Below are 21,504 nucleotides of genomic sequence, written 5' to 3' on the forward strand. Positions count from 1 at the left end.
GAGGTGTAGGAGGAGGAGGAGGAGGAGGAGGAGGAGGTAAACAGAAACTACAACTGAAGTAAGCTTGAAGCGCAGTTAGTGTGAGCTGCCACTCGCGTAAGCAGCGTGTTTGCTTTCAGTCACGTCCTTCTCACAGCTCACCGAGTCAAACGCTGAGATTCATCGACAACTTCTTTGTTTGTTTACATTATAGACGGATGGTTTCTGTCATTCCGGCACGAGAACATGGATGAAAAGCTTTAAGAAAACCCCTGTGAGGTTGTTGGGGTTTGTGTGTATGTGTGTGGGAACTCGGTGGAATGAGGCGAATCGGTTCACCGCCGCTTCACTCGGAGACGGTTCTGTGGCTCGTCTCTGTGCGCTTTGCGGTTTGAGTGCGCGTTTTCGCTTCGTTTTGGGATGTTTGCGCGTTCATTAGGAGTCATCTTGTTCCTCTGGGCTTTAGTGCTCAGAGCTGGTTTGTGCTCCGAGCTAAAAGTAAGGGTTCGACTCTCTAATGGCCAAATCGCTGAAGAGCTGCTGGAGGCGGACAGTGACAGAGACTCCATCACAGTGGAGTACCGGCAATCTGATGGCACACTCATCACTTTCGTGGCAGATTTTAAACAGGTGAGATCAGGAAAACTCCCAAACACACCGTCTTCATTCATATTACATCATATCTATCTTTTCAATAGAACTCAGCTGAGATCCTTTGATCACTGGTATGATTACTGTTAATTGTTCTTAATATTTACGCACACGTGTTTTGTCCTTAAAAAATAAAAAGTTTATAAAAAGTGCGTCAGTATGCTTTCAAAACTTTAGGTGCCACCAAATAATGTTTTTGAGCAACATCAATAAAGAACTATATGGATTTTTTTTTAAGTGGACGACTTTTTTGGTGGAAAAACTGTTTTCAATTGTTGTTGTTCTTTTGTTTGGAGACTTCCCTTAAGCCACTGTGTGCACTGTGTGTTTTTCTTTAGGTATATATATACACACACAAATATTTGTAGTAGGAAAGAGTTCAGATGGCATATTTCATATTATAATATTTTCATATTATGAAAAGCAAAGCATCTGTTTTAAGGATTTAAAGGTGATCCCAGAAGTGCACACTAAAAATGAAGCATATATTTTTCCAAAGACTGTAGACATTTCGACATGCCCGGAGCAACTAAAAACTGTCAGTGATTTATCATTACCTTGATGTATTTTATTAAAGCTGTGGGGTCGATCCTGAGCTTTGGTTACTGTCTATGGATGCTTTTCCCCTGTCTGTGTTGAGGTTGTCTGTTTTCCTCCCACCTCAATAAAACATGCCATTATGTGGATTGGCTATGATAAATTGCTTATAGGTGTTAAGTAGTGTGTAAATGTGTGTGCTCTTTGATAGACTGACTTAGAGTGTATCCCCTCTTCCAGATCCACTATGAATGAATGCATGAATGAAAGAAATTTGTCTGACAATTTCTAACAGGCCTATAACCCTATAACCATATGCACAATATCAGACCTTTTATTTATGAAAGAAGCTGTGAATTAAATTACTTTTGGGAACTCTCAGACACAATTACATGAATTAGGTCTTATCTGAACTTGTAGCAATAAGATCCATGTTTCCAGCTTGACCCAAGGCTAGCTCTCACCGGATCTCCTCCCGGTGATGTACCTCCTTCCTGCTGACTTTAGTTTCAACCCAACTTGTGCACTGCCTGATTGAGCAACCTCTATAATAATACTCCATTTTCTCAGGTCTTTTAGATTGTGTTGTATGTATCACTTATTCAGTCATCAAAAACATTTATGGCCGAATGATATTACTGTATGCAATAACCATTTTGGATGCTTCATAAATGTGATTGATTTACATATGTCTCTAAGATTAGTAGTTTAACTCCCGCAGTAGGAATGCTGACTGTCATTTTCCTTTTTTTTCACTCAGCCTCTTTCTTTTTCCACTTTTTATCAGTTCCACACAGAGTCCCGTCTCCTTCTTTCCCCTCACATGTGTTTCTCATCTATGTCATCTGCAAGGATTTATGGAAACTTGAATTAACTCTGACTTGCAGCTGCCTTCTCGGATTTACTGCTTACTGGTTAGCGAGTAATTTTACGGCAATGCCAAAAGATAGACTTTCATACAGCCAGACAATGCTGCGTGTCAAGTAGCTGTGTAGACACCAGGTCTCCAGGCATGACTGGGGCTGTCAAATTAACTTTTGTGCACTTTCATTTGAAAAGATCTCAGTGTTGTTGTTGATTTTCCAATTACTGGATCTACCAACATGAACCTGATGAGTCTTTGTGTGTTTCTACTGTGCCTGTTAAAGTTGTTAGAGTTTTTTAGATTTTGCCAAAATTTGCTTCACTTCTGTACTTTGTCCAGCTGAATAAAGTTGTAAAGTTATATATAAATGCATATTTATTAACCAAAGGGCAACCATTGTATGCTTGGCATGACAAGTTTTTGCAAAACAAAAGGGTTTTTTTTCAGTGATGGACTTAAAAGGACTGTGAAACATTGAGCTTTGCAGTGTAAAGGAATTGTCGTTTGTCTTCTTGGCAGATCCATTTGGCTGGGAATCAAACAGGACACGGATAAATGCAACAAACTGGATTCCTGTGTATATTTATTAGATCCTTGAGCTCTTGTTCCATATAGGAGGGGTTCAGAAATGTAGCCATTTTCTTGTTCTAAATGTATGATGTCTTGGAAGAGATTCTATGAGATTTTATGGCTGCCCAGTGTTATCTTAATATTATCGTCTGCATTAGAAATCACAATTTGTGAGTGCTATACATTACTGCTTGTTATATCATGCAACTAAAAGTTCAAGGCATATCACTATCAAAATAAGCACAACATATTTACTGTAAGGAATGAAACATGACTGACTGCATTGTTATAGATATCCTTGTCACCCTCAAGTGGATTATTTTCCCAATGCAATGCATCCTGAAATGTTTATTCCAATGATTTACTAATGACTACAATTTATAGTTTATTAATGAGCCACACACCCTTTATTTGAACCAAACTGCAATAAATTTAGCAGCTTTACAGAAATATAAAAATGTAGAATTTTAATTTCCCCCAAATGAGCAAGCCATGTGGCAAGGACATGAGGAATGGTGACACCAGATAGATAACTTTAAATCCTGCTTTATTTTCATTAAGAGTTGCATATATTGTTCAGGAAAGTTTAGTTGGCATTAGAGCATCTCGTTCCCACACCAACATTTTCCCTCAGTCACTTTTGCAAATTGATAAGACACAAAAACGCAACATTTAAAGCGCTCCTTCGCCAAGGCTCGCCAATGGCACGGACACCCAAGACACCTCCCATAAAATGAGAAATAATAAAGGATAAATCTTTGAAAGCTTTGCAAAATTAATAGCACTTAACAAATTAACACCATGATAGAAGTCTCTGTGATGATTCTGTGTATGGTGGTGTGTGTGATCAAGAAAATGTTAAGTTTGAAGACCATCGATCTCACCTTACGACCAAAGGTTATCCTTTAGGATGTGCAAATTGTGCCTGTGACAGCTGACCAAATTTCGTAAAGCGTAAAGTTGGCTTGGGTGATACTGTAGCTTATTAAATGAAAGACATGTTCTCTTGTGAAAGTGTGATTAAAATAGGCTCAATAATAATAATATTAATCACTAGAATCCTAATTCTCACACAAACCCTACTCTACCAGCCCGCACTGCTCCTAGGTGATTGGGATGCATCAAAACAAATCAGAGGTGTCTGAGGTAACAGGGCAGTAATGTCACAGAGTCCCAAGAATGTGCTATAAACATGCAAGTGTGAATACTCACACTGGCATTGTCTTAAATCATTCTTTTATCCAGTTCTAACTGTATCATGTTTCTGGGTTCCCTCCCTTCATGCCCTTAGGCTGTTTAATATCCAGGCTGTGTTCAAAGGAAAAGAGGCGACTATGGAAAAAGCCTACACAGTATGCGCTGATGAATGTGAATTGATTCATTTCACCTCACACCCACTGCTGAGTGTAGTATCTGGCCCTTTTGTGCATTTCCACACTGGGGTATCCTTGAAATACTTGGCAGTGACCCATCCTTCCTTCTTATTTTTCTTCTTCTTCCTTGTCTTTTATCGAAGCTACATATATTGCAGTAACCTTGGCCATGGTGCTGGAAACCTGCACATCATCAATACGAATGTAATGGGTGTTTTTTTTTTTCATTCAGTTTAAAAAAAAACCTACTTGTTGTTTCCTGGTATTCCATTTTCATTCCTAAGACTTTGTAAGGCCAGTAATCTAGCAACGACTAACAAATGTCTTACTTAGATTTACATTGATTCAGTTCCTGGCACTTTTATCCACCATGGCAGAACCTGCTGTAGATCTAAAACTTTCAGATGAGATGATTACAGTGATTCAAATGCCACAAGATACAACTTTTAAGAAAAAGAAAGGTGTAGCTAAAAACGTCAATTTATATGAAAAACATAGTCTTAGGGCATTTTGCTTTGTGTTTTCTCACTTGGTTTAGTTTGTTTAGATTATTTTATATAAACAAGAATGATTGATTGATTTCTCAAATGCATGCAATCATGTTTGTTATATATATACATATATATAAAACGAGTTTCGGTCACAGACCTGATGCCTATGAACTGTTGGTATCTGATCATATGGCACAAAAAATTGGAAACACTTCAGGAGTCTTGAAGTTGTCATCTGATCGGTTGGATTCTACAAGATTTCCAGGAGATGTGTCACATTTTCTAAAAGTCCACAAGCTGTCAAGACGTTCTACTTGTCTCATGGAAAAAGGAATCTGTCACTTTCTATCGCAGCTGTGACAATAAGCACTTATGAGTTCCAGCCTAAACACTGGATTTTCAAAATTATGTAAAGTCTACAGTCTTTACAGTATGTAAATTGTAAAGTCTGTGTCTCTTCTCTGAAGCCACTTTGTTGTCCAGATGACACATTGATTCCCACTCAAATTTGTTACACTAAAAATCAGGGATACATTAATGCACACGAAAATACTTTTCACATATCTCGGGTTAGGAAGTTAGGATCATAGTTCAGGGTCAGTCATGGTACAGTGCCTGGAGAGAGAGGGTTGGAGAGAGAGGGTTAAGAGCCTTGCTCAAGGAACCAACAGAGACTGCTTGGTGGTGCTGCCCTTCCCTTCCAATCAACAACCCAGAGCCTTAACCATCTGAGCCACCTGTAACCCATCAATATAATGAATACAGTTCAAAAGAAAGCCACAACAAGCTAATGAGCTGTCAACTATCCATCTTGAATGCTATGAGCAGAACCTTGGAACATAAACAGGTTTACTCTGATCAGTGAGAGAACCGTTTCCCTGCGCAAACACATGTAACTCTGGCATGTAAAAGCAAACTAGGCCAAAAAGAAAATACAACATTGTACCAATTGAAGTTCACAAGTTTGGAGCAAAGCACTTATCTATACGTCTGAAAATACGGTTAATCTCGGCTCCAGCAGAACAGTATGATATGACATGCTAAGTGACTTCACAGGTGGTCAATAAAACCAGTGTATTGTCTTCAGGAAAATAGCAAATGACTCATCCAGTACCAAAGAAAACGGATAGTTGAGTCCACAGACTGTGCTCGTCATTGTTGTTTCATTGTTGACTGTATAGTAAGGGTTTTATCTCTGTGTGCTTATGTGCTTGTATATCTACATGGGCTGCCTGCCATTATCCTGCCTTGCCTTGTTTGGCAACAGGAAACTCAGGATGTGGAGTCGCATTCATTAGAGTAAACCCCCCGCACCAACATGTTTATTGCCTGAAAGGTTTGTGTTCTCTGTCTGGATGCAGAACTCTTCCAAACAGTGGTGTCACTTGCATGGACATGTCGTGGGTGTTTTGTGCTCATGTCACTCTTTCCACACAGAGAGGGATGTGTTTAGATGCCTTCAAATTAGGCAATATGAAAAGTAACCTTGTGCTGCTGAGTCACTCTATTTTCATTTCCAGAAATCGAATGTGACTGTGACTTCATGTGAACTTGCGTCGATTATGAGTAATGTAACCGAATAGACTGAATAGAAACTGAACATTTTTGCGAAATCCTTTGCAACCTTTGGCCATTTATGTCAAATAGGTATTATCAGCACTTCCTCTCCTATTAGTAGGTTTGCCTCAACTAACGTTAAAAATGACTCAATTGGGTTTGACAACGCATACATGATTTACTTGGCCTAGGAACATGAAGATAGAGCTAATATAATAAGCATAGATTATATAGCGGTAGATAAATAACTTGCTTGGGAGAAACAGATTTTGTATACAGTAGATGAGTGTTGATTTAACGGACAATGGCTTTTTTTATTTTTACTTCATTCATCCAATCATCAGAGAATGCTGAGCTAAAGCTCTACTGACATGTACATTAACATTTATGCCGTTTGGCAGAGTCTCTTATCCAGAAGTTCTTTGAAGTCTCAATGAATACATCTATGGTGGTTCACTGGGTCACGGACTAATAACATAAGTTTAAAAACACTATTTGAGAGGTAATACAGCAAATAAAAGTACACAGACAACGCAAGTTTTAGTTTTAAGTGTCCGTTTAAGTACTTCAGGACGAGAGGTTTTTGGACGTTTGGTGGAAGACCGTTTGCTCTCAGACATCTTGAGGTAGTTTATTCCACTTTCCAGATATCAAAACAGAGACGAGTCTCGATACGTACTGCTTTGTACCCTGTGAGATGGTGGAACGAATCGAGTAGTGGTGAATTCTGGGTTGGGATAAGTGCATTGAAGTAAGTTGTTACTGGTTCGTTTTTGCCATTGTAGGAAACCATCAAGGCATGTGCAAAGTAAACATTCTAGTTGATGTTTGTTTAAACTTAGCGTGTCACATGGTTTATATGTATATTACTGTGCAGAGCCACAAGACGCCACAAAATGGTCTGGATGTTGGTAGGAATTCTTATTTGGCATAGTTCACTTGAACAGATGCTGAACAGTATTTACAGAATAAGGTAGGAAGGTAAGGTATGTAGAAAAAAGTAACAAATTTCAACAAAAATAAAGCAACTTTACATAACTAGTGCTAACAGAACATACAGTCTGTTACAGGTGAGTATGCATCTGTTACACCATAGCACATGACTGACATGTTAGCTAAAAAAACATTTTTGCCTATTTGTTTAGGGCTTAAACAGGATGTGCTATCGATTCAAGTACTATTTTCTTTTCTTTCTGGTCGATAAAGTTAATTCATTTTAATCTAGGTAATTGAGATAAGCATAACATGACACATGAGGCAGTCCCATGACGGTGATCTTGTGTTAACATAATAACATATTAATGATTGATAGATTAAATATTAATGTTATTATGTTCAGCAAAGCTTTTCAGTCCCCAGTGTCTTGAATTTCAGTTTCAGCCAAGAATTTTCATCACTAGTTAAATCACATTTTCATAGCATCCTGACCGCACACTCGCATGACTTTTCGGAAAATATCTGACCACTCGGTTTGCTTTCCCTGAGCTGTGATGGCTGCTCTCACAGCTGCCTAAACAAAGATCTCAGCAGTCTCCTAACCAGTTTGGAATTATTTTCCCATCCATTGTGTCAACTGCAAGCGCTTTCCCCGAGGACACCTCAGCGGCTCTATTCACCATACTCTGATATCTTTATTCAGACTGGAGCCAAGCCTTGTTGGCCTTTTGAGTGCCACAGATAATGAAAGAGTCCTGATCCCAGAGAGATCAGCAGACGAAGCTAAGCGCAATGCCTCCTCATGACCCGGTACTCGGAAACACATTCCACCCATGACAGTGATTGAGTGTGTTGTGTTAAGGTTAGAACTGCCATTCATGGTACCATGGTGTCACTTCTGATTGGAGATTACTGTGAGGAAATTCTTTAATGTTGGTGCTGGTGGTCTGGTGTATATTCAGTTCTGTATTTTCATGATCTAAACTTTCTTCTTCTTCTTTTTTTTTTTTTGTAGAAACCCTGGTCAAATCTGTTTCTTTGCCCAACCCTTAAAATTATTTTTATTCATCAACTTCCATCGGTTTTCTGTTCGGGTTCCCTATTTCAACAAAGCGTCTTTGTAGATCCGAAAATGCTTCAGCAGGAAGACCGTCATGTTCCTGAAGTTTAAAAACCTCACATGTGTACCTCCTCCACTCTCCGGCTTCACCCCCTCTTTCTCTTGTGCAACAGTTTGGCACGATAAGCACCGTTGAAATATTGATCTGAGTGTGTGGATATTATGAAACCAGTTTCATGAACTTGATTTATTATTGAGTGTGTGTGCAAAAACTACAAGAGAGTTTTCCGCCGAGATGGGGGGTGCTGGGGGTGGGGAAGTTAATTAGCCGTGCTACACCATGCAGTGTTTTTGGCTTCCGTGCTCATTAGGTCTTGCTAGGTCACGCGTGTTTTGGGGCTGCTTGGAGGAGAAAAGGCTTCAGTAAAGCAGAACAGTCAATGTTCCATTGAGCACAAACAGGCAGTCGGCTGAAAGCAAACAGTCTTCTGTTAGCCACACAAGTAGAGGTCACAGATCACATGTCACAAAGCGGATGCTACTGGAGTGTCATTTTCTAATGTCCCTTGTTGAATGTGACCTCAGAGAAGTACTACTCTTGATGCTTCCTCTTGTGGTTTGTTTCTGCTTTTAGCGAAACGTTTTCTGACCCCAGGCCTGGGAAGCTTGCGGATTGCTCGACGACCAAGCCGAGTCGGCTTTAACAATTAGCAGGCAAAACACGATTGTGAAACACCGACTTTGTTGTTGTATAAGAAATATCCAAATCTGTGTCCCTCTTTGCTTCCATTTGGGTTTCCATGTTAAGCAGGATTATGCTTTAACATGTTTCCTCCTTCACATTCTTGGTGTAATTAGCCTCAACTCAAGCATTTCTCGCCAGCTTGGCTTCCTCCCCCCTTTTACGTGCCATTGTGAGAAATCCCTAGTCTTTTACAAGTAGAGTTTAAAAGGACGCTTCGCACCTGTGCCTTTTCACTAGGCCGCTTCATCCGCTATAGTGCAAATACCTCCGCTGTAGACGAATGACCCATAATCCCCAGCGCTTCTGCGAGAGCAATGTCACACAATACCATTTTTCTTAATTTCTCTTAGCAAGCATTAAACCACCCTAACCGTAAACATATTAATCTCTAAACTTTCTGCTCGCCTTACAGTTTGTTTGCTTGATTCTTTGGCTCCATGCCACAGTTAATTCTCAGGCTTTTCTTTCTGCATATATGCTTTGCTAGATTAAACCTGATGGATATTTATATTTGTGAGATTTTTTTTTTCCCCCAGCTCAATGGACAAAGGTTTGACCAAGCAGGCAGATTGGGGTGTCAGGTGAGCAGGCCTCATTAAAGAGACCTGCACAGTGAGGGGGCTGGAAAACAGGAAGTGCAGCAAGCTCTCCTGGGATGTTCCAGATAAAGCTGCATTATACATGATAAGAGACAGCTGTGTGCCTGCTGAGGGAGGTGTTCAGACCCCCCATACACACAAAATAAACGTCACGAATATTAGTTTGTCCTTAAGGCGATGTTCATGAGTTCAGCTCCTCTCTGTAAAATGCAGGTCGCCTACAAGTACGTGTGCGCAAGAGAACCCTCGGGCTGTTTAAGCAGCTTGTTTTCCTTCCATGTTCAAAGAGACCGTTTAACAAAGGCACTTAATATAACTTCCACGTCAATTGTGTGCTCGATTTGGCCATTTAACAATGCCACAAAGTCCTCAGACATCATTATATAACCGGCATACAGAGCAAGCTTCTTAATTCTGTTCAAGTTGCTATTTTAACATCTGCTAGAAAAGTTCAAATAGAGAAACCTGAGAACAGAATAAATTGAAGTGCAATAAAGAAACCTTCAAAGTGCGTCACTGTTTATTAATTAAACTACTGTATATCATAAAATGTGGGGGATGTCATTTTAGAGCCCTATAGTTACTATGTAGTAAATTACAGCACCAGTGTAATTTATCAGACTGCATGTAATAAAATGCATGTCATGTGAGAGAGTCTGGATGGCTGTAGAGTACAAAAAAGTACTTGTTAAGACCGAAATGCCAAGATGTTTGTGGCACCGATTGTTGGGATTCTGATTCACTAATGACCAGCAGTGTTGGTCATTTGCCATGCATTTAGAAATGACTCAAGCCATCATGGTTATATTGTGTTATTATGAACGGCTGGCCAAAAAAGTATTCCATACAGTTTATTTTTCTTCATCTTAACTTTAAAAGAGGGGAAAGCAGAGCTGGGGAAGGAACGACTATTCCTGGCCATGATGATGCAAGCGAAAAGAGAAACGCACTTGTCTCACACACAATAAACAACCTTTGGTGTAACTATAAAATATTAGAATGTTTAATAAGTCATTTGTTAATGAATTACAAACTTTGTAAACATTGATACTTTTAAAAGGAAACCCTTTGGCACAAATGGTATAACGGAAGCTGTAGGTCACACATGGATGCCCTTGCGGTTAAACGTCCCGGGCATGGATTTTTTGCAGGTTCTCACCCTTTTTCACCGAGCGATCTCATGCTGTAGACTTGTGCTGCTGTGCCTGTGCAAACCATGATGCTCATATTCATCCTTTTCAGCACACTCCATTCTGTTTGACATTATAATACACAATTGTCCAAGAGTAAAGATTTGTAATCTCACTATTAAGAGAACGGGTTCTGGTGTGCGTCTGGTTCTTCTCATGGTTTCTTCCTTGTGTCCTTTCTGGAAGTTTTTTTTTAATTACGGTTATAACCTTTTGGTTGTAAACTGAGCTCTTAAAAGATATAAATCTACATCCGGATTTTTGTAAAGCCACGTCGTGACAATGCCAGTGGCACAAAAAAAAAACACTATTCAAATAATATTGTATTGAATTCAAATGAATGGAAGCATTACACCATTCTGATGATTATTTTCCTATAGCAACACGTTCTGTCGTGTTTTATTCCTTGCTTACATTGCGTACACAACATTCCGGTTTTTCAGCTAGACTTTGTCCGCTTTGTGCCGAGCTGCTCACAATCTGATTGGCTGTGCACACTTCCTTGTATACCTGCTTACGTTCAGTGGATTCCAGCAGGCACTTTTGAACTCCACTTTTTTTTGCCAAATTGGGATCCTTTATACTAACCTGTATCCACAGTTTATGTACACCTGACCATCACACGTGCTTTTCGAACATCTCATTCTAGATTGAACCCCCCTTTGCTGTCTTAATAGTCTCTATTCTCCTAAAGAGGCTTACCACTAGATTTTGAACCGTGGCTGTGGGATTTGTGCTCATTCGGCCTCAAAAGCATTAGTGAGGTCAGGTATGCCCCTTTTCCACCAGAAATAACCGGGTGCTGTTTTCAGAGCTAGTGCTGGTGCTGGTTCAATGCACCAGCTGGCGAGCTTTCTAAGAACCGGTTTGCTTTTCCATGGGCTAGAGAGCCATCACAGAGTCAAGTGTTACGTCACTGTATACGTCTCATCTTTCCCAGCAACGTTAGCGCAGCAGCGGCAAACACAAACACATCAACAATGGCGGATGTTGCTTTACTGTTAATGCTCATGGCTTTGTGAGCCTACATTGGCATCCAAACATGGCGAATTCAATGTGTACGTGCAGTTCCATGTAATTTGTTTAAACGGAGGTTGTAATCGAGAAAGTACATAAAATTATTTTATGATTAACACAGAAAAAAGTTAGCCTTAGCATGTGGCTTCCTACTATCATGTGTGCTGATAATTGATCATATTGCGGTAAAGTAGAAGTGTATAAAATATTAGTATACTTAAGGTACATTATCAAACGCGCTAACAGTAGCCCCGCCCCCAGCCCCGACACAAGCGGTTCTTAAGTCTAGACCAGCAATGTTTTGGTGCTACTTAAGAACCACTTTTCCTGGTTCAGAGCCGGTGCTTTGGGTGTCGAAAAACAAAGAACTGATTTGAAATTAGTCTCTGGCTCCGAACCAGCACTCAAACTGCCTCGGTGGAAAAGGGGCATAAGAAGTGTCTGGGGTGCAGTCAACATTCCAGTTGATCCCAAAGGTGTTCAGTCATAGTCAGGGTTCTATGTAGGACCCGCAGGTTTTTCTGCAATGTGCAATTTTTGCACATTTCTTTTTAGTCTGCTGCTACAAACAAACGCTGTATGGACGACCTACAACATTTTGTGTGTTCATATTCATAGCATGATACTGTTGCACTTTATTCATTACAAAACTGTCTTGCACTGGTTGCACACTTAGTTCTGTGTTGTCTCATGTAGTTTTATGTAGCTCCACGGTCCTGCAGGAACGTTGTTTTATTTTACATTGTACTTTACCAGCTGCAAATGGTTGTAATGACAAAAAGATTCTTGATTTGTCTTTACATGAGCAACCATGACATGTCTTCATCGCCCTTGCTTGGTGCATAGGGGCATTGTCATGGCTGAAAATGTTTGGGTCACACTGTTGCATACACTGACATCCTGTTTAAATGTGTGATTCACACTTTGTAAAAACATTTCGGGGAAGAACGAACATATGGGTGTGAAGTTTTTAGCATCCACAAAGCCATATAATGTAATCAGTGTTTTTGCCCAAACTGTTCTTGGCCTTTTTTTTTTAAACCAAACTCCAATATCAACCTCATAAAACTTGTTGTAGTCTGGTGCAAGTTTAGATCATCAAGAAACAGAATATGGGGCTGAAGCCAGGATGCTAAAGCTGTTCTGTGTAGTGTAGCTAGCATGGTCTCGGTTACTACTTGCACGATGGTCATGCTTGTGAACTGGTACGCTCATACTAGCTGATTTTCAGCGTCAGACCTGACAATTAAAACACGGCTCAGAATGTGTTGGCTCGTTAAAGTGTTGGAAATGGGGCAGAGACTGAAGGTCAACGTGGCTTTGCAGTGGTGTGTGGTATGGGTTTAGAGTGGTGTGCTGTGTATGTAAAATCTGTAGATTTTCTTGAATATTTATTTCATTTCTATTATATTTATCAGTGTTATGGTTGTTTTTAAGTTGTGATGTCTTAATTAAAGTTGATATTGTTCAGAATGGCCTGGTGCCATACTGGCCTTTGCACCACCGGTCTGTCTCTTCATGCTTGATCCACAATCGGTCCACAGTTTGAGAATGAGTTAGCATTCGGTGCTGTGTGGTGAGACATGCCAAGCTCTGCTGGTAGCTGGCTCTCGACCGGCAATAAGACAGATGATGGCATATTTCAAACAAACACTCCACAGGCACTAGCAGAAGTACAGGCCCCTGATGTTTTTCTTGCTTTTGGAGATGACACCCAACCAGTTAAAATAAACCTGCTGTGCATCATGGTTTGTGTTTAGTCTTGTGACTTGCTTCTTCTTAGTGCTGATATTTTACCAAGGTGGAACTGAGGGTGTCTGTTGCACCACTATTTACTACACTGTGTGTGTGTGTGTGTTTGTGTGTGTGTGTGTGTGTGTGTGTGTGTGTGTGTGTGTGTGTGTGTGTGTGTGTGTGTGTGTGTGTGTATTATCGTTGTGTTTGTGTCAGTCTCTTTATGTTTGTGGGTGTGGGTCTGTGAGTCTGTATGTGAATTTGTCTGTGTGTGTGTGTGTGTGTGTGTGTGTTTGTGTGCTTATATGTGTTTGTGACTATCTTTGTGTGTGGGTGTTTTGCGAGTATCTGTTTGAGAGAGGCTGTGCTTGCAAGTCTGTGTGTGTGTGTGTGTGTGTGTGTGTGTGTGTGTGTGTGTGTGTGTGTGTGTGTGTGTGTGTGTGTGTGTGTGTGTGTGTGTGTGTGTGTGTGTGTGTGTGCGTGTGTGACAGTCCGTATGTGAATCGGTGTTTGTGTCAGTCTCTTTGTGTTTTGTGGGTGTGGATTTGTGAGTCTGTATGTGAATTTGTCTTTGTGTGTGTGTGCGTGCGTGCTTACCAATGGGAGAAGGAAAGATGGACAGAGAGTCTACGGAAGAGGCAGAGTGAATGAGAGAGTCAAAGAGTCAACTGATATATGGGTTGGTCATGATGAGGACCAGCAGGCTGCAATGTGTTTGACAGGGGACTGAAACTGGAGTCCACAGTGAATAAATAATAGGAATAAAGGATAAACATTAGGATAACGAGAGGAAATTGTCAGTCAGTGAAGATACGGCTTTTTGCATAACAACAATAAAGACTCTGATATATTGATGTGATGTCACCAGAGCAGAGTAATGACAAACCTGTGTATTGTATCTGCGTTTATAAGCACAGTCGGGTCAATTAGTTCTTTTCTCATTCCCTTTCTCCATAACTGGGAGGTCTTCTTTCATCTCTTGTGTTCCACTGATTGTTCTGTCATCTGAGACATGTGTATTCAGGAGTCATGTCCCGTGGCACCATGGTCTCTTTACGGGCCAGTTCTTTTCCCCCACTGACGCGAAAAATCTGGACGTTTTGATCAGCGCTCAAATGAAATAGCAGAAAAGGCTGAGGGTTTCTTGGCTGCCTGTGTGTCTGGACTGTAGGGAGATATCTGCTAACTGCATGCAGAGGTGTTTTGTTATTTTGCTGACATTGAAACGTTCTGTGCGGAAAGTTGGAGGTGATTAATCTCCAGACCAAAAAAATGTCAGCTGGTCTCTGTTAGTTTTGATTGTGCAGAAAGAACAAGGCTCCTGAAGGCCTCTGCTTCTGCTGCCCTTATGCTCTGAGACCTTGGTGTGTGACCGTGTGTGACCGTGTGTGTGTGTGTGTGTGTGTGTGTGTGTGCGTGTGTGTGTGTGTGTGTGTGTGTGTGGGACAGACAGTTGATGAATGAATAGTGCTCTCGCGCTTGTCTGTAGCTTCCCATCATTCCCTCACATGGAACTCTTTATAGATACAGAATCCTTGCCAGGGTTCCGGTCGTGTTGCCAGTGGTAACCCTGTAATGTTCTGAAATATACAGCGCCTCTCCACTTCTCTGGCTCAGAACTCTATAAATCTGTTACTCACACACTAAACTCTGTCTGCTGTTTCCTCACTTAAGGGCAACTTTTAAAAAAAAGTTTCCTCACACTCTACCAAGAACTTGTACACAACCAATTGTGCATATATAGTATACATAGCATTTAATTTGAGCTTTGGTTCGTTATCACGCTGGGATTTATTTTTCCATTATTTAACCGGCTTAACAAAGGCCTAACTAAAGAGTTCAGTCCTGGCTTAAGAGAAGATATATTGGATATCTTCGATATCTATCCCTATCTATGTCTATTTATATCTATGTCTATATCTATATCATGTCTAATATTTTCTCATCAGCTTCATGGTTTGGGGTAAAATAAGTGGGCTTGAATGTTTGTTTTTTTATTTTATTTAAAATTCTTTTCCCCTATTATAAAAGGCAATAAAGTAATAACTTCAGAAGAAAAATACAAACATTTTGGAATGACCAAAATGTAGACTTTTTAAAGTGTCCACGCTCCTGCGTTGTCTCCTCAACAAAACATAGAAGAGCTCTTATACACTGAGCACAGATAACTGATGACAGATGACTACAGATAAGCATTTAAAATGATTGACATGTTGAACAGAACTGCCTGAATTGATCTGAGACTTTTTTCCTCAATAATGTTGGCACGAACAGAGATCACTCAAGTTATGGGACAACGATGTGTTTTAATGTCGTGAGGGACTTTTACCACAGGCAACAAGTCAGTTTATCAGCATCGTCCATGTCAGGATATGCCATTGATCAGCAGTGAAGCAATTCTGATTGTAAATTTGACTTAGATTATACGTGTAGAGGTAGCCGGGGTTTCCTTCTGTGGAAACTCGATGGAATATTTAAATGCAGCTTTTCCTTTTGTTATTCAGCAGAACTGCACTATAAAGCAAAATGTTTCTGGATGACTGAACTTCACAACCATATGTGGTTCTTCCCAAAACATGTTGCCACAATGTTAAAAGCATGCACTTGTCTTGAATGTCTATTTATGCTGTAGAATTACAATTATCTTGGAATTGGTTCCTAAACACATGGTTTGCCAAGCTTGGACTGGAAGAACTTGACTGTCCTACACAAAACCCTGACCTCAACCCAACTGAACCTCTTTGGAATGAATGACTACATCTCCTCAGGCAAAATCAGTGCCTGACCTCACTAATGCTCTTGTGGATGAATGCCATGAAATCCTCACAGCCACCCTTTAAAATATAGAGGATGGCCTTGGTAGAATAGTGTAGACAAGTGGAGGTTATTATAACGGAGTGGGATAAATATGGAATGAGATGTTCACAAAATAAAATGTGGGTATTGGATGGTCAGGTGTCTATATACTTTTGGCCATATAGTGCAGATATAGAGAAGGGTTTTTTCCAGGCCACCTCACATATGAATACAAAATTGTGTTTCCCTTTTTGGTCAGGATGTGAAGATCTTCCGGGCATTGATTCTAGGAGAATTGGAGAGAGGGCAAAACCAGTACCAGGCACTGTGCTTCATCACACGCCTCAGCCACAATGAGATCATCTCCAGCGAGTCCATGGCCAGACTCCGGCAGGTCAGTGTCCTCCTTCAGAGACACACAGCAGGGAGAAAGAAGAGAGTGAGCCTGGAGGGGTGTCTCAGAGAATCAGGGGTTTAAATTGATTATAAGAATAATAATATTACATACACTAGTCTATGAAGTAGTTTGGGGATAAAGCAACATAAATAAATATCCACCCACCTAGCAGCATTTCCTCCTCATACCCCTTCATAAATTAACCTCAGATCAAATGAAATGGTTTAAAAGACATTTGTGCTGTTTACATTTTCTTGGTCAGGAAGAACCTGAAGAGAGAAACAAAGCTAAAGATTAATTTTTTATACCACCATATCCGTTTTCTGGCTTAGTACAGGGGTGAGCAGAGATTAGACTAAGGAACCAGGAGCAGATTAACATTAACGATTAACATTGACAGGTACACATGCTAATGTAAACATCATTGAAGCAGCATTACTGCTTGCAAGTGCAGCTTTATTTTGTGTGTGTGTGTGGGGGGGGGGGTACCTTGTACAGGTCAGATTCTCAATCTTTTTTTACCCCTATTTGAGTTGGCGTACTGTATGTGTGTGTACATGTGTGTTTGTGTGTGTACACGTGCGTGTGTGCGTGTGTGTGTGTGTGTGTGTTCCAAGGTGCGTGGTTATTACATGATGCAAAGGGCAGACCTATAATGATTGCTTTTAGGGTCAGAGCTTAAAATGTGTAACCAAAATGAAGCTTTTGTGTTAGTTTGAACATGCTGGCAAGTTTAGTTACTGAATTCGCATTGGGTTGTGCACAGAAAAACCCATACACCGTAAGAACGGCGGAGGAGAAGAAGCCAACAGAGACGCTCAGCATGAACGTGGCGGTTAACGTGATGCTGGCATGGCAGCTGAGTTCCCTCGTCTACAACACATGCAGTGTGGCGCACGACGCCGTGTACACGCGTGAGACCGACATGCACCACTGGCTGGACACAGGCAAGTGCTTCTAATTATAGCCTGCCAAAAACACACACTCTAATTGAGTCTACTGCCATTTTCCTTTTAAAGGATCTGGCCCAGTCATTTTCATTCTTTAGTGTCAGCATAACTGCAAATAGCAAATACACAAATGTACATATACAGTGAAATGGCATACTTTATTTCCAGTGTACACAGATGTGGAGTGTTTCTGTAATGTTAGTGTTAGAAACATTAAAAACAACAGCTGAGAATGTAGAAAGTTGAAGAATGTATTATTTGACATTTGCCTCCATGGTACAAATAACACCGCAATGCTTTATTTCATCACACACTAACCTTCAATTATGGGCTTGGGAGGACGCTTGAGATTCTAGAGGAGAACTTGGAGCTCAGTACAAAATGAGAAAATAGTGTGCCTGAATAATGTTAAATAAATGTCTGGCATAATAATTGTTCATATGAGTAGAATCTTGTGTTAAAAACAAACAATTAGAAATGGGATGTGATAGAAAAGGAAAAATCTGTCGCAATAATGTAACGACATGTAGATTGGGTTTAAAATACTTTAGAATACAAAATGTGTGAAAACTCTTTGACATGGGAGTGCGTACAATGTGGCTTAAGTAGCTTAGTGGTTAGCACATTTGCCTCATACCTCTAGGGTTGGAGGTTTGATTCCCAGGGTTTCCTCCAGGTACTCCAGTTTCCTCCCCCAGTCCATAAAGCATTTGTGCGATTGTGCCCTGTAATGTGTTGCTGCCCCATCCAGGGTGTCTTGTGCTCCCTAAACACCCCGTGCTCCCCCCCCCCCACACCCCCCCCCATGACCCCGTACACAAAAAGTGATACAGAAAATGATTCCGTTTATTGACTGTTTAACTTCGCCATACATTTTAATCATAAGTGAGTTTTGTATGAACACTTTTCTTTTCTCAGTACACTGAAATGTAAAAATGCTGTTTGTATTAATCTCACATCCACTACAGTTTTCGTTTAAGTATGCATTGTTCTAAATGCCTGTGCCCTGTTTTTGTAGGTATTGAGAGCTCCGTGTTTGAGACTCTACCGCAGGCTGTTGAGGTTCCTGGACTGAAGAGCTGCCGCTCCGTGACGGATCTTTGGCAGGCCTGCTCCTGCAGTTACAGCATGAGGCTCGAGTGGTACCCATGTCTGCTCAAGTACTGCCGAAACAAGGATTCCTCAGGACACAGTGCCCCGTACAAGTGCGGCATCAAGAGCTGCAGCAAAGGCTATGACTTTACATACTACACGCCTCATAAACAGCTGTGTCTGTGGGAGGAGGAGACTTAGCGATGCATGCTCAGCTTCACAACGCCAATTTTTTTTTTTTTTGTTCACTCTTTGTTTGAGCCCCGAGCTATTTGAACTCAACTATCCATGCTTGAGAGTATGCATGACATAATCTTGCAGAAAACATAACACGAAGAACAGCTTTGTTTCTGTGAGTTCTTGTGAAATTTCAGCAGACTTTTCAAAAGGTTTCACTACGATTAACGGATTAACGGAGGTGGAAGGAGCGTCTACAGAACCTGCCGATCCACTTCCTGTAGACCAAGCAACTGTGAATCAAGTGATAGTCTAACAAGCTGTAATCTGTTGATTACCAAAAACATGTTCAGCAAGGATTTTCTGTTCACTATGTCTTCTAATTTATTGTTTGCTATGGGAAATTATTGAAAAAAGCACAAGTCTAATTTACATGTTCGAAAACATGTTCCTCACTTTTTTTTTAATAAGTATTTTGTTGCCCTTAGGTATCATGATCAGACTGATGATGTTATGAAGAATTGGGATAAGATTTCCTTTGCTGATATTTCAGTGCAGTATGAAACACTATCTCACTGTTGGGTTATAACTGTTTGTTTCACTCTTATTAAGTTCTGCGTATTTTAAAGAAAAATCCACCCTGAACAACTTGCCTTTTAACCTTTACAATTAACCTGTGACCTCCTGAGTTTAGTTAAATGGCTGCATCAGCCACAATGCTGTTCAATTACACCAATAGTCGTGCTAAAAGGATTAGTCTGCATGCCTGACTAAGGAGAGCATTGCAGTAGTGCTTTAATCCTTTTAGCATGTGGAGCGGTCTCACATCCTCCTAACAGATGCTAATACCATCGTCATCTACTAGATCGATAACTGGCCAAGCTTTATCTCGGCATAAGTGTGTCATGATATAGTATAATATAGATGCAATACATTCTGGAACTTTTGAGTCTAGCATTTGCTGTCTCTAATATTGCTAGGATGATTTTCATATTAATACGACATAAATGTCACTGGAAAATGGCAGATTGGGAAAATGCTCTTTAGGAGAAATTTCTCAGCAATTAAACACTGTTATAGTGTCTTGCTAAGACGTCATAGCAGGAGATTATTACTTATTACTAAACTATCCAAAAATACAACACTAACGAATGAATTGGCACTGAATAACAAACCCAATCAGATTCTAAATCTAAACATATTTCAGGGTAGAGTTTTTCTTACTGTTTATTTTTGTTATTATTATAAGGTTCTTGGAAATTAACATCACCAGTATTTTAATTTTCTTACAAAAACCCATTTTGATATGGGAAGCATTTTTGCCCCCTAACTATTCATTTAGTAGCCATGATTTCAAGGATATATATCTGCAGTGTGTTCAAAACAGACACCAATATTGTATTCACGGTTTTCCACCCAACACCGCCACCTCGTGGTGATTTTGTTTTCAACAAAACACAACAGTTGATCCCCAAATTACCGCAAGTGTTCTTGCTTAATAAACCGTTATAATCAAGCCAGCACATGTTTAACTATTATCAAGCAGGACCAAAAATAATATTGTGCTGAGAGAGCTTTGATTTAGCAAAGAATTCATTCTCTTAATTTGCAATTGTATTTTTCTATAGAAATGTGTTAATTGTTTACTGTACTAAAACAACTGATTCAGTTAATACAATCTCTTGCAAAAAAGTAAGGCAATGAGAAATTCTCAATGCCAAATTATACCTGCCCAAATTTAATTATGGGTATTTAAAGTGCCTTGACACATCAGTGTTTACTGATTTATTTTATAGGTAGATGTTATAGAATTGTGTAAAAAAATATTTTTTTACGAAAATGTTAAATGAGTATGAAGTAATAATTTGAAATAAAATCTATGTTCCAGAAAACCTTCAGCGTTATCTTTTTGATTGCAAATTATGAACCAGATGAAGTTCACAAGTTTTTAGAAGGACAAATATAGAACAATAAAGAACAAAATGTTTGTGTGTGTGTGTGTGTGTGTGTGTGTGTGTCCTGCCATAGACTGGTCGCCCGTTCATGCTCGTTATTTACAGGATAAGCTTGGAATCCACTGCAACCATGACCAGAATAAAGTGCTTACTGAAGAAGAGTGAATAGGAACAGCAGAAATGGTTAGTAAATCCTGGCCCCTTGGGCAGGATCCTAGGCATGGCTTCCTCTAAACCTTGCTAAGCATGAAATAATCCAACAAATCATCCAGTGAACAAACAGTGCAGCTCTTAAAAGACTGTCAGCATTGACTGCTGAAGACCATTAGTCTTCTTTGTCTTACTTTTGATGAAAATCTTTTTCCATCCTCTTTTATAGCTCTACTTTACAGCAGTTAGGCTTTTACAGACCACTCATTGGATAAAAATTCAGGCCCAGGCCATTATTACATCTCTGATTTACAGTCATTTTAGATTCTGTGATTATATTTATGGGTTCTTATTGTATGCATTGTGTTGTGGCAGAATATCGAATCCATCACTATATAAAAGGGAATAAAACACATTGGATCTTATGGTTATTAGAAAAAAAAATGGTAGTAACGACCATTTGTATTGTATCACACTATTCCGATTACTTTCTAAAAATTTCACATCTTGTTTTCTTATTCCTCAAACATTGCATTATATTATTCTTGTTGTATGGAGGTTTGTAACAGTCTGCTAGATTTCAAAATTCAAGTTACATTGTGTTACAGTAGTTTTTAAAGTCAACTCCAGGATTATTAAGTTTCAGTGAGGTGTAGCCACAGGGGCTGTGATTAGAGCGGAGG

The 21,504-nt window shown here is 39.9% G+C and overlaps 1 protein-coding gene and 1 long non-coding RNA gene across 2 annotated transcripts in view; one reads left to right on the forward strand and one right to left on the reverse strand.

Annotated features, from left to right (window-relative positions):
- oafa (OAF homolog a (Drosophila)) lies at positions 1-20,608 on the forward strand. Its single transcript, XM_027173971.2, has 4 exons — positions 1-609; positions 16,360-16,494; positions 17,264-17,444; positions 18,466-20,608. The coding sequence occupies exons 1-4, from the start codon at positions 400-402 to the stop codon at positions 18,738-18,740; spliced, it is 801 nt and encodes a 266-aa protein (XP_027029772.1). The 5' UTR covers positions 1-399; the 3' UTR covers positions 18,741-20,608.
- The window catches only part of LOC113660458, a 25,091-nt gene continuing 19,951 nt past the window's right edge, over positions 16,365-21,504 (reverse strand). Inside the window, exons 2-3 of the long non-coding RNA XR_003444809.2 lie at positions 16,663-16,766; positions 16,365-16,506 (exon numbers count right to left, since the gene is read on the reverse strand). This is a non-coding gene — a long non-coding RNA (uncharacterized LOC113660458). The remainder of the gene's footprint in view (positions 16,507-16,662; positions 16,767-21,504) is intronic.

Source organism: Tachysurus fulvidraco, chromosome 11, assembly GCF_022655615.1.
Source record: "Tachysurus fulvidraco isolate hzauxx_2018 chromosome 11, HZAU_PFXX_2.0, whole genome shotgun sequence".
Taxonomy (NCBI): Eukaryota; Metazoa; Chordata; class Actinopteri; order Siluriformes; family Bagridae; genus Tachysurus; species Tachysurus fulvidraco.